The 12835-nt window shown below is 37.1% G+C and overlaps 2 protein-coding genes across 3 annotated transcripts; one reads left to right on the top strand and one right to left on the bottom strand.

The window, feature by feature from the left end:
• Positions 1–393: 393 nt before the first annotated feature.
• On the top strand, positions 394–3185 carry LOC103443919 (co-chaperone protein p23-1-like). 2 transcript variants are annotated; one of them, XM_008382823.4, is made up of 6 exons: positions 394–532; positions 1709–1895; positions 1992–2169; positions 2270–2400; positions 2534–2588; positions 2717–3185. In XM_008382823.4, the coding sequence occupies exons 1-6, from the start codon at positions 528–530 to the stop codon at positions 2830–2832; spliced, it is 672 nt and encodes a 223-aa protein (XP_008381045.1). In that variant the 5' UTR covers positions 394–527; the 3' UTR covers positions 2833–3185. The 2 variants fall into 2 exon arrangements, with proteins under 2 accessions (XP_008381045.1, XP_008381044.1); XM_008382822.4 differs by having other exon boundaries at positions 2714–3185.
• Positions 3186–3328: 143 nt separating this feature from the next.
• On the bottom strand, positions 3329–5285 carry LOC103443918 (B3 domain-containing transcription factor VRN1-like). Its single transcript, XM_008382821.4, has 3 exons — positions 5056–5285; positions 3941–4456; positions 3329–3783 (listed from the first exon to the last, which is right to left on the bottom strand). Exons 1-3 carry the CDS (start codon positions 5158–5160, stop codon positions 3520–3522), a joined length of 885 nt encoding a protein of 294 aa, XP_008381043.1. The 5' UTR covers positions 5161–5285; the 3' UTR covers positions 3329–3519.
• Positions 5286–12835: the final 7550 nt, after the last annotated feature.

Raw genomic sequence — 12835 nt, 5'->3', positions numbered from 1 at the left:
GAACTCTAGTTCACATGGCTCTGGGGACGATGGTTGAATTCTCACATAACCTATAAAACCTAAAGAGTAGATAGGATTCAGGATTATCACAAGAGAGAAAAATTTTAAAACCCGTAATGTACGACTAAAAACTCAACCCTAATCTGTTAAAATATTAACCTACATGCAAAATAAAAAGTGACAACCTAATTTATCATTTTTCTATTTTCGACCAAAAAAAGAAAAGGGAGAATCCCTCCCAAAATATCTTTAAACCTACCAAGTATGGAATCACACGGCAGCATCTAATCTAAGACCCCACCATATTCGTTAGACAAATGGTAAAAGTACGACCGGACCTACCTTTTAACTTGCATTTTCACATTTTACCCTCCGTAAATCTATAAATAACAATAAAAGCCCTTTCCTTTCCTTTATAAACCTCTCTCTCTCTCTCTCTCTCTCTCACTCCTCTCACTCTCTCTCCCCTCTCTATCTCTCACTGCGAAGTAAACCCTGTTTCTGCGAGCAAGTATCAATACGCCGATATGAGGTGTTGCTCTCAGCTCCCGTTTTATTTGAATTTACATTTACTTCTGATATTTATCTTTTGTTATTTGAGATTTCATAAGAAGCATAGGGTTTGAATTAGGTTTTCGAATTTTATTTCTTTATTTTTTTAATACTTTTCGATTGTTTTCTGTTTGGTTGCTGAGAAAGTGAAGGAAAATGAGTTATCTGTGAGTATGGAGACTAGAATCTTCCTAGACGGCTTGGTTTGTGAATTGGGTTCTATAGAGGTTTAGGGTTTTAATTCGGAATGATTTGTTTTTCATTTTTCCTGGAAATAACATGTTCTTTGATTTAGCTGAGTGTTTTAATGGAAATTTATTGTCTTATTTTCTATATTTCCTTTTCTCTACGACCAAACAGGGATTTAATGAGATATTGCTCGGTCTTTATTTTCCGGCTTTATTTTATCTATTCCCATTTTTGCTAAACTTCCTGTTTCCATTTTCTTTTTTTCTGTTTTTTCATGCTGTAATAATTGTGCAAACTGCAACTACGTGCTCGAATAAAAACTGCTTGAACATTTTATAATTGACAGCTTGCCAATGAAGCTCGATATTTGTACAGGAATGTTTGATTAGTGTAGGATTTTTAACAACTAAATGCTAGAACCTACAAAGTTTCTGTTAGATGAATGCCAGTCTGATTAGTCTTATGTGGTACTTGAGTTCTAGTTTCATAGTGTTTGATCCCTGCTGTGGGGTTTCATTTTGTTTCTTTATAACTTTCTTGGTCCTGGGATATATGTAGATTGGGTACAACGAGTGTCCAGTGTTCTTTAACTGTTTGGGTATTTGGCATAGGTTGTGTAGTTCAAGAAATTTAACATTTAACAATTGGCGGGTAAGATGGAACGTTTAGGTCTTACTATCCACCGTGTAGCAGCCTGCCTGCCTGCCTGACATTTGTAGGCTCTACACTCTAGCATGCAATTTATCAAAGTTTCAAAGATTGGGCTATACTGATTGCAGAAATGACAAGGAAAAATATGATATTAGAAAGGTGGAAGTAATTGTGATATAAGAAGTGGCTAGCATGATGGATAATATTTTAAGTTCTTACTTCTATTTTTTTTTTTTTATGTTCTGGAGTATATGATTTACTCAATTGTTTTGTACTTTAATCTTTACTAATTTTCATTTGAACATGTACATTTCAGCCGACATCCTAATGTGAAATGGGCCCAGAGGTCTGATATGGTCTACATAACTATTGACTTGCCGGATGCCCAGGATGTAAAGCTTAAACTGGAGCCTGAAGGAAAGTTTTTGTTCTCTGCTACTACTGGACCAGAGAAGACACCTTATGAAGTTGACCTTGATCTCTATGACAAGATAGATATAAATGTTAGTTTCTAACCATAACCATCATGGATTTATTTCATTTTACTAGAATATCGTACCGTCATCAATTATGGGACTAAGATATTCTTTTGCGTGCAGGAGACCAAGACTAGTGTTGGCTTGAGAAATATCTGTTACCTAGTGAAAAAAGCTGAGGATAAATGGTGGAGCAGGTTGATAAAACAGCAAGGAAGAGCTCCTATTTTTCTGAAAGTGGATTGGGATAAATGGGTTGATGAAGATGAAGAGCCTGAAGAAGTTAAAGGTGACGAAGGCGGTGAGTGTTTCTCCAATCCTTCCTAAATCTCTTTCCGTATTGTCATGGTTTCCTTGAGGAATTTTAACTGTACGCTTTTGGCTGTAATTTTGGTTTCCAGGTCCAGGTGGGTTTGGAAACAATATGGACTTTGGGGGACTTGGAAACAATATGGACTTTGGAGGACTCGGAAACAATATGAACTTTGGGGGACTGGGAAACAATATGAACTTTGGGGACTTTGATTTGTCTGTAAGTGGTCATACCATCACCCAACTATTGATTTGTTTATACTAAACTATAAGTAGCTATACGATCACCTGACTATAGGTTATTATGAAATTATTTTTTATGTTAAACAATCGCGTACTTTCTCTTATTTCAGAAGTTGAACATGGGTGGCGATGGCTTGAATGCTGATGCTCTTGGCAAGTTTGATGGTGAGTTTCACAATCTATAATCCATTCCAGTGACAAGATTTTTCTTTTTGTTGGAACTGATTAATAACTGCTGGTTAGCGTACAATTTATTACTGACGTTTAATTTAACTGTCTTGTACTACTAGCAGAGAACGATGACAGTGACGCAGAGGATGAAACTATTGACCAACAACCATCCGCTGCTGGACAATCTGACGCCAAACCTCTTGCGAGTGCGGAGCATGATGCAAAGGCTTCTGCCTGATGATGCAAAAGACTCAGAAAGTGGGACCGCAACGGTTGAAGGATGAAAGCCTTGCTACAGCATCTTCAAAGCCAACGCTATTCCCTGTTTTAACATGCACCTGAATATGTGTTTATTTCCTGATACGCAACTTTGTGATTGCTTTGCTTGGCCTTCACAACAGGGTTTTCCTTTTCGTTTTGCTTTTGGTTTTTGTCACGAGGGGTAGCCTGATCGTTAGTGAGACGATTCCTTTGGCATCGAAAGCTTTATTATCTTTCCGCTGACTGTGGTTCGCGGATGTTGGAATTTACCATGTATTAGATATCAGCTTGTTCATTACCGGTGATGATGTATGGTTGATTTGTCGATCATTCTGTTGAGCTTGTTAATTGTTCAGCCTACAATTGAGAATGACTTTTTTGGTTCAATCTGCCGCGGTTGCTTACTTTTTTGGTGCCATGAAAGTCTTTCTCGTGTACTTCTCGTGTATGGGGGATGATAAAGAAGAATCGGATGAAATCTGAAATTCGACAGAGTAAAATAAAAATTACATGGAGAGTTGGCTGCATACAATCATCTTGGCAATATCCAAATTACAGATTAAGTACTAAGCAGTCGAACCAAAACAAAGATTACCTGACAGAGTTTGTTAATTTTCCACACTGAACTGAACAGCATCGACACAAAGGCTATAAGCTCTGTGTCTTAAGCTCGGTATACGCCAACCTTGAATGTAGCACTGCGAGTGCCACCCTTATTAATCAACTCAAACACACAAGCATCCCCTACTTTAACACGATTCTCTCGCGCAAATGCTTTCCAACCGTCATAGACTCTTGCATATTGTTTTCTCCTGTATACCCCGACGCGGCACTTGACAGGCCAACTTCTCCTGCTCGAGATCTCTAGGTTCATGTCGCAAACGCCTCTTGCACAGATATGTCGCCTGACAAACGATCCAGATAGTCTCTGCAAACATCACAACACAAAATATAAAATCAAACCAAAAAGGGGGGCTGCTATTTATGCTGAGAAATTATGTAACATTGTTGCTCCTTAAGCTGTTTCATTCCCTAATTCGTACTTTAATATGAACTGGGATTGAACAAATGTCGAGGAAGCTTACCAACTGACTTGCTATGTACGATGGCTGCATTTTGACCACGAGAAACGGATTGCTAGATTTGAAACTCACAGCTCTCGAAAAGGCTCTATCACTTAACCTCGTGGTTTTTTCCTCATCCGTATGCATGCCCCCACCGCTTCTTGTTTTTGGGCGAGGCGAATCCAAGATTTTGACAGAAACATTATCTCCATGTTCTTCATTCTTCGGCAGCTGGATTCCACCACATAACATGGGTACCCCATCATGGCTTGAACTGATTGGATAATCAATCTCCAACGTATTCCTTTGAAAAATGCGCACTAGGAAATGTGAAAAACCACCTTCGTGGCTAAACACCAACAAGTATCCATGGTTCAGGGAGTAAAATTTTGCAAATTCTGACCAGCCCTTTTGCAACCACACCTTGCCACATCTCCTTGTCAATTCTATTCGCCAAACTCGCCCCGTTGGATCCTTGAGGAACACGGAATCCGCCAGACAATCTTCATTCTTCATTACAAACGCCGGTGGAATTTCCTGTAATTAATTCCTCCTCAAAATTAAGATGCGCATGCAGATAAACATTGTTGCCAAGAAACCGAGAGTACGGCTTAATAATCAAGTTGAAACATAAAGTTCAAAGGCACTAATCTAATCACTTGTAACAGAAGAAAACAAATTAAAAGATATAAGGACCGGAAAATACTTCATCTGCTTTCAATGTCAATGAAGGATGGGTTGAACAAAAAAGGTTAAATCCATAAGATTTTAACAGATTAACAAGTTAATTAAACTTGAGATTTACAAAGCCATTTCCAAAAATACCAAAAACCAAACCACCAAATGAGTCAGAGAGTCAGAGAGATTTATAACAATATTTTTGTATAAATTCTTGACATGCAGAAAGGGAAATAAGCACAAGTAAATATCTTTCAAGAAATTAATTAGCAAAACAAAAGTTCATAAAAATTTAATCAAGAATTAAAGGGCCACCCAGGATTTCTTTTATCTTTCTATTTTTTTTTCCATTAAAAATCCAAGCACAAGAGAGTTTAAACTTTGAAGGACATCGCATGCAAGCTGAAAAAAGAAGATGAAGGGACACAGAGTGAGTGCGTGAGCGAAAATTAACTTACAAGCCTGCCATCTCGAAGAGCTTTGTCCAAAACAATCTTGAAAAAGGTTGGAGCTTTCGCCGGAAGTGGAGAATCCCCGTCGTCTCTCCGGCTCAAAGATGCCATCTTTTGCTTTCGTAATTGATTTGAGACTCTCTCTCTCTCTCTCTCTCTCTCTCTCTCTCTACCACTCTTGTCGATCACGGAAAGCACTCATTTGCTCTGCTACAAAGCCTGGAGAAATGACTTGCCTTTCAGATTTTCGGTTTCCCCGCCTGCCTTGTGCAAACGTGGGCATTTAAATGGGTTGTATTTGGGTTTTCTTGGCCCAAATTCAGTCTGGCCCATTCTTCATTTGGACTATTATTGCTTTTGTTGTAGGCTTAACAACTTTTTAGTAACATATTTTTCTGAGGAAACAGTGGCATTCAATCACATATTTGTGGAAGAGGATCCGGTCCGGATCTCTTCCATCAAAGTCCTAGGATCAAGTGATTCGGGTAGTTGAAATTTGATCCAACGGCTACAAACAGGAGGTCTCTCTAAAAGTTATAATAATTGTAGCCGTTGGATCAAATTTCAACGGTCTGGATCTTTAATCTTGGGCCTTTGATGGGAGAGTTCCGGATCGGATTCTCTTTTATTTGTAGGTCCAGTAAGTTTGTCACATCAACAAACGGGTAATATTAAGGAGACTAAATTTGCTCGTGATTTTCTTTGGTATTATAGAACTCGACTCTGTGAGTGCACCCTAGATGGTATGACCATGTGAACATAGTGGATTACAAATAACACTCTACTTTCACACATTTCTCTCTAAACTCGTCCGACCCTTTTTAAGGAGTACTCATCTTCCTTATATAAGCCATCCATGACCCAAGTCTCTGGGCTCAAGTCTTTCAACCTTTGCATCTAATGCGCATAACACATATACTTGACTTGTTAGTTGCCCCTCCGTTCTTTAGCCGATGTGTGGGAGCAAAGAGACATCCGTCTAGGTCCAGTTACATGCTCACACAATTATGTTCTCTTCGATAGTCGTCATATGGCTTGGAGTTGATGTTTGAGTAAGTTTTTCCCTGTGTCCCTAGGATTTTGTGCTATAAAGTTATTAGTGTCCCAACTTGTTCCCAACTATTGAAAAATACTTAATGAGGAAGCATTTGGCTTCCTTCATGACAGGCAATCCAAACTGCTGAGCAATTGCTTAGAGCGCTCGGGGTCATCCTTCTTAATCTTGTTGAGCATTGGCCTTTCTTCCTTTGGACGAGTGTTCCTTTGGGCCTGTGGCGATAGGAAAGGAAGTCACCTTAACACCTTGAAACTTTTACAATAAATTCCTGCATTAGGCAGCTAAATTTTATAATAATCCAACCATTCAAATGCTCGTCTCATCGTCGGTTGATATATCCCTATAGCTACTTATCTAAACTACATATAACAAATCTCTCTTTGTCAACAAAAATAGGTCGAAAATACCAAATTAACTTTGTTAACAAAACTAAAGAAAGAGAACCAAAATAAAATTTTGGGCAATATATTTATACTAAACACAAGATAATTTTAAAATTTTTAAAGCTTCATAGCTAGGTAATAGTATTAGTTGCTTCCATTTCTTTTCTACGTTTTTCTTCCAATAATTATCAAGAAACAGTCGATAAAAATATAACATTCTCTTCCGCGGCAAATAATTGTTTGAAGGGGGTGTGTTCCCTAAAGGCCACTCAGTACTACGATATAGTGATATTCATTTTCACTTGTAAGTGAGAGGTGTTACATCATGTCCCAAGGTTTATCGTATTTTATTATTTGTAGCAGCGAAATTATCAAAATGCCCTTGAGATGCCATGTAGGCCTTCCACGTGGACCTCAATTTTCTATTCACCTTTCTACTCTTATTTTACTATTTTCGAATAGTACTCATTTTTTTCGAAGTTGCAAACGAAACCCGATTCAGAGTTTATATGCATTGTAGCAGTTTTTTGCTATTTTAATCACTTTTTAATTTGGGATTTGAAATCCCATCCCGTGATTTTCCATGAATTACAGCAGATTTTTGCTATTTTAATCACCCGTTTGTATTCCTTCCTCTATTTTTAATTATGTTTTCTTTCCACTTCCTCTTCCATGTGCTTCTTCTTCCTGTGCACCATTACCGCTCTCGCACTCCACCCATCTGATCAACTAGACCCATCATTTTCATCCCACTATTTCCACTCACCCTTTCCTCACACGTGACTCTCTTTTTCTCTTTCTTTTTCTCTCTTTCTCTCTCCCTTAACCTCTGCAACTCTCCCTTCTCTGTTTTGTACAGAAACCCCGAAGGCACCCCACTATCACATCTCGCCCAATCCGGCAAGTTTCTGAACCATCATTTCTCTCTTCCATTCTCATCTCTCCCAATGCTCTCCCTCCCAATTCCTGAAATCATTCCCTCTCTCTCTAACTCTTGACACTTTCCTTCTCTTTGCACTAAGTCTCTATGCAACTCACCCTCACTCTCTCTAACTCACCGAGAACCACCACCCACAACCACCATTCCCCTTTAAATAATCTAACCCCAAACTACCATTTTCTGCATCCTCGTGACATGAGGATCACGATGACGCCCTTGCATGTGTGATAGGTTGCTGGGAGAGGACTGAACTGAAGAACCCAGGTTCTCCGAGTTCATTTTCGAACTCAGGTGAGGTTTCTAACTCCATTCCTCATAGACTTGATTGAATCTGTGTTCTGGGGGTGTGGTTTGGTGAAATTAGAATTCGAATGAAGGGTTTTTAACCCCTGTCATCCTTTGTGCATGCATGTCCGGTTCCGGCGACGAACTCGGCCAATTTCAATTGAATCCGAGGTGGATTCAACCTCTTCCCCTATGAAATTTTGTTTGGGTATGAATCTAAACCTTATTTTGAGATTAAATGTGTTTTTCACTTGGAAATGCATCGAAATCGAACTCGGTAACCCTTAACCGATTTCTAGGGTTTTCTCCAGTTTTCGGCAAGAAACTCTGCACTTGCAGGCAGTTTTCCGGCTAACTCCAGCCACTACAAGACCTTATGTTGGTACATTCCTCTTCCTTTTCTCTTAAGCTTCATTTTGATAGGTAGAGTGTGAAAAATGGTTATGATTCAAAGCTAATCAGAGCTTAGGAATTTATCCCGGCCAAACCAACCTAGAAACCGGTGACTGGACCAGCGATAGGGATCGGGTCAGCCCGACTCGTTTAAAAAAATTAGAAGAAGCCCAAAACCCATATTCGTGGGCCAGATTTGACCCGGTCAAAACCTTTAGGGCAACCCACGAGGCCAATCGGGTCAACCAGACCCAGTATGAAAAAAGGCCTAAGTCCAAACCTAGAACCTACTAAAACCCAGGTGCGTCCTAGCCTAAATTCCAAATAAATTCTAGAATATTCCTTGTGTTGACTTTTTTTTGAAATTTTCTTGAAAACCCTTCTAGGCTAATTTCGACGCCCTGAGTTCATTTTGACATCTAGTGAAATTTCAAAGTTTTAATGTAGTTGACTACTGTGTGGCATGGTTGACTTTTAGGGTTGACCGTTGACTTTTTACAAAATTTGCCCGGGACCCCTCTTAGTGTATTTCGACGTGTTGATTCCGAATCCGCTGTCCGTTTTTCCAAATTAAATCATTTTAGTTGAGTTTTATTGACGGGACCCAATATTATGCTTAGGTGTAATCACTATCGAAGACTTCGGCTTTCTTAGCTTGAAAGGATGTGACATTGCAAGTACTTGTGAGTGGGTCTTTTTGTTTTTACGTATATATATATATATATATATATATATATATATATATATATATATATATATATATGTATATGTGATTTTCCCAACAACTACTTTTATATACTATGATGTGACATGTCATGTTTAGCTTTACAAATAGACTTTTCATACACTTTATGTTTTTTAATATTATTTGTGAGCATAAACTTGTGGCATGACATCCTTGCGTTTTAAGATCTGCTCATTATTACATTTTTCACAGTGTCTTTTAGTTATTTGTACTGTCATGGGCTAAGGACTAGCTTTACGCGTAGTTCACATGCACCGTTTACATTCAGAGTTAGGTGCTAGTATGTCATTTTGTGTGATGTGTTGGACTCATATGTGATGTGACTAGCGCAACTCACGTGATGTAGTACTAGAATGTAAAACCTACACCCAGCCTGTTCCATTGTTTGAATATCTCTGCAGCGGACTTGTGTGCCTACATAAATTAATGAGCATTGATTTATTATAGTATTTTTGGACAACCATATACATGTTTTACAGCGAGGGGTTACACTTTTCGAAAAGGTTTTACAAAACTTTATTTTCAAGCTCACTCACCCTTGTTTTTTGCCTCTCCAGGATTTTAGTGACAGAGGTTTCGTGACAAAGAGGATTGCTGGTAAAAGCTATCATGTAGGAGACTTCTCATTTCGGTATAAATGTCTTTCCTCTTCTTTTACTGCAATTTATCTATGCTATGACATCACTTGTGTGATATGGGTTCAATCCAGCTCACATGTGCACTCTAAATTAGTCACTTTTAGGTTTTAATTTATTCACATTTTTCACATCACTACACTTTATGGCTTCATCACCTTCCAGGTATTGACCAGCACATTGCGATTCGGGTGTCCAGGTGGACATTCCGGGTCTGGGTGTGTCAAGAGGTCTTAGGTTCGAATCTTGTAAATAACAAATTAGATAGCAAATTAGGTTGCCCATTGTGTAGTTTAGCCGAACTCCCCCTTGGCCTAAAACCTAAAATTTTTAGCCCATAAAATTTAGGTTTTAACCCAGAAATAGCTTTTTTGCTCCAACCCTTTTAGCCTAAAATTTTAGCCCCATAATATTAAAGAATGAATTTAGACTAATTTTTTTCTTAAAGTAACTTTTTTAAAAGAAAACTATGTAGATTATCATAATTTAATTTTATGAACATTTTAACCTAAAAATATTTAGATTCTGACAAATACTGAAAAATCACTAACTGACACCGTGAAACTTCTTAAACACTATGAAAGAATATGAAACACATAAAAGATTTTTATTAATTACCTTAGCCGTTAGATTTAAATTTGGACCGTTAAATTTTTGTTTTTACCGTTGAATTTCATCAAATTAGATCTTAATCGTTGGATTTAATGAACTTGTAAATATAAAACAAAATAAAATATACATATATGATGGGTCAGCTCCACTAATCCTGGGCTAAATCTGGCTTTGTTTTAGGTTTTAGGTTTTAAGTCCAATTTTAAGATTGGGTTGTGTTGGATTTTTTTGGGGGGAGGGGAATAGAAGGGGAAAAATAGGTTACAAGTCAAGGCTGGAGATGATAATTTATGAGGATCCTGAAAATTCATGAATCGTGACAGTTCATCGTAAATTGTACAGTTATAAATCATTTAAAATTTTTTAATTTAAAATTAAACACAAACAGTACCTGATAAAAAATGATCGTACGATATATGATGAATGTAAACAATTTACGAATTTTCAAGATCTTCAAAAAGAAAATCTGAAAAGGATCTGATGGGTGTTCCACCTCTGCCGATAGGGATGTATTAGGAATGCTGGTCTGTGAGCGAACCGCCAATTCCAAAACAGGAGAAATTCCATAAAATTTGATATACGTAATTATGGAAAATATATGGACCGTGGACGTGATTTGATGCGACAAAAGCAAAAGTGACCTGCTGCTTACCCTTAACGTCAAGACAGGATATCGCTAATTTAGTAATTATTATTAATAGAAAATAAATAAAGAAATTTGAGTTACTCCTAATTTTGGAATCAAAGTGAAAAAATAAGAACAAAAAATAGTGAAAATTAATAGAACACAAGGGGGTTTAATTGATCAGACTAAGAATAGTTTGAAAAAAATACTGAAAACTTTTATTTGTATATAAAATGTTTTAAGTTCAAATTTGAGAATAACCAGGTGACAATCAATTTATCTTTCATCATCTTAGTACTAATAATACAAAAAAACACTAATCTTAGTCTGCATCAAGCAGAGAGTAAAAAAAACTTAATAAGCTGAGATTATTTCTTTCTTGTGTCATGTTGGCTTATGTTAGACTATTTAAAATGCGGCTTAAAAAACTGTAAAAAAAATAAAAAATAAAAAATATCGTCTAGCTAACATTAGCTAGCTGACTGTTGCTTTTTGAATTCCAGCTCAGCCCAGAATCTGCTGGCTGGCTCATGTGGGCCGCCTGATTGGCCCTTTGGCCCCTTTTTATCCACTGGGGCCCATGAGTTCTTTGGTCTGAACCTCGGTTAGAGATGATTTTAGGATTATTTTCGATTTTCTGGACCTTTCGGTTGAAGAAGGCTTAATAGAATACCTTTATTTTGTTCCGAAAAATCGCTGAAAATCATCCTATTTCCTCTGCTGGCTTCCTCAAGTAGCACCTGCCAGTTCCCTTGCTGACGCGTGCACCAAAAGTGAAACTTTCCTCTTTGGTTCCTGGTACATTTCCTATTTTCACCAATAAACAAAAACGGCACAATCCTATTTATTTTTGAGAGTATTTATCCTCTGCTTCTCCCATTATATCTCTCTCTTTCCATCAAGTACTGTCCTCATTCAAAGTATCTTAATTGAGTTAAAACGAGTTGACTCACCCGAGTTCAACAAGCAAATAGATAGAAGAGGAGAAGACCGCGGGGTCGGTCACATTTTCCATGTTTTCGAAATTAGGCTAGGTGATGACCGTCATCAATCGAGCTGTTAAAATAGTTATATAAGTGAAAGATGATTTTAGTGTAAAATATATTGTTGTACTAAAATAAAAAGGGCGGTGTGTTCCCACGAATCTGGATCCTCGTCAGATCATTTTTATATGAATTTGGAAATTCGTGAATCATGTCTGTTTATCGTACATCGTAAGGTTATAAATCATTTTAAATTTTTTTATTTAAAATTAAACATAAATAATACTTGATAAAAAATGATTGTACGATATATAATAAATGCACATAATTTACGAATTTTCAAGATCTTCAAAAAGAGAATCTAAAAAGGATCTAGTGGGTGTTCCACCCCTACCGATAGGGACGTATTACAAAGAACCGCTAATTCCAAAACAGGATAAATTCCATAAAATTTGATATACGTAATTATGGAAAATATGTGGACCGTGGACGTGAGTTGATGGGACAAAAGCAAAAGTGAACTGCTACTTACCCTTAACATCAAGACAAGATATTGCTAATTTAGTAATTCTTATTAATAGAAAATAAATAAAGAAATTTGAGTTACTCCTAATTTTGGAATCAAAGTGAAAAAATAAGAACAAAAAATAGTGAAAATTAATAGAACACAAAGGGCGTTAATTGATTAGACTAAGAATAGTTTGAAAAAAATACTAAAAACTTTTATTGTAAATAAAATGTTTTAAGTTCAAATTTGAGAATAATTAGGTGACAATCAATTTATCTTTCATCATCTTAGTACTAATAATACAAAAAAACACTAATCTTAGTCTGCATCAAGCAGAGAGTAAAAAAAACTTAATAAGCTGAGATTATTTCTTTCTCGTGTCATGTTGGCTTATGTTAGACTATTTAAAATGCAGCTTAAAAAATTGCAAAAAAAAAAAAAAAAAAATAACGGCTAACTGATTGTTGTTTTTTGAATTCTAGCCCGCCCTGGGACCGGCTCGCTGGCTCATTTGGGTTGGCTGGTTGGCCCCTTGACTATTTTTTGTCCAATAGAGCCCATGAACCCTTTGACATGACCCTTAATTAGAGACGATTTTATGGCTATTTTGGCATTCTGAA

Source organism: Malus domestica, chromosome 05 (genome assembly GCF_042453785.1).
Source record: "Malus domestica chromosome 05, GDT2T_hap1".
Taxonomy (NCBI): Eukaryota; Viridiplantae; Streptophyta; class Magnoliopsida; order Rosales; family Rosaceae; genus Malus; species Malus domestica.
The sequence above is the reverse complement of the archived record's forward strand: the minus strand, read 5'-3'. Positions and strand labels throughout refer to the sequence as shown.

Excerpts from the sequence above, each read along its gene's own strand:
- LOC103443919 (XM_008382822.4), top strand. Across the intron at positions 1,896-1,991 it reads ATGACAAGATAGATATAAAT|GAGACCAAGACTAGTGTTGG; the intron begins GTTAGTTTCTAA and ends TTTTGCGTGCAG. Across the intron at positions 2,170-2,269 it reads AGTTAAAGGTGACGAAGGCG|GTCCAGGTGGGTTTGGAAAC; the intron begins GTGAGTGTTTCT and ends TTTGGTTTCCAG.
- LOC103443918 (XM_008382821.4), bottom strand. The coding sequence starts at position 5,160 with ATGGCATCTTTGAGCCGGAGAGACGACGGGGATTCTCCACTTCCGGCG. Across the intron at positions 4,457-5,055 it reads CTCTTCGAGATGGCAGGCTT|GAAATTCCACCGGCGTTTGT; the intron begins GTAAGTTAATTT and ends AATTAATTACAG. Across the intron at positions 3,784-3,940 it reads CGTACATAGCAAGTCAGTTG|AGACTATCTGGATCGTTTGT; the intron begins GTAAGCTTCCTC and ends TGATGTTTGCAG.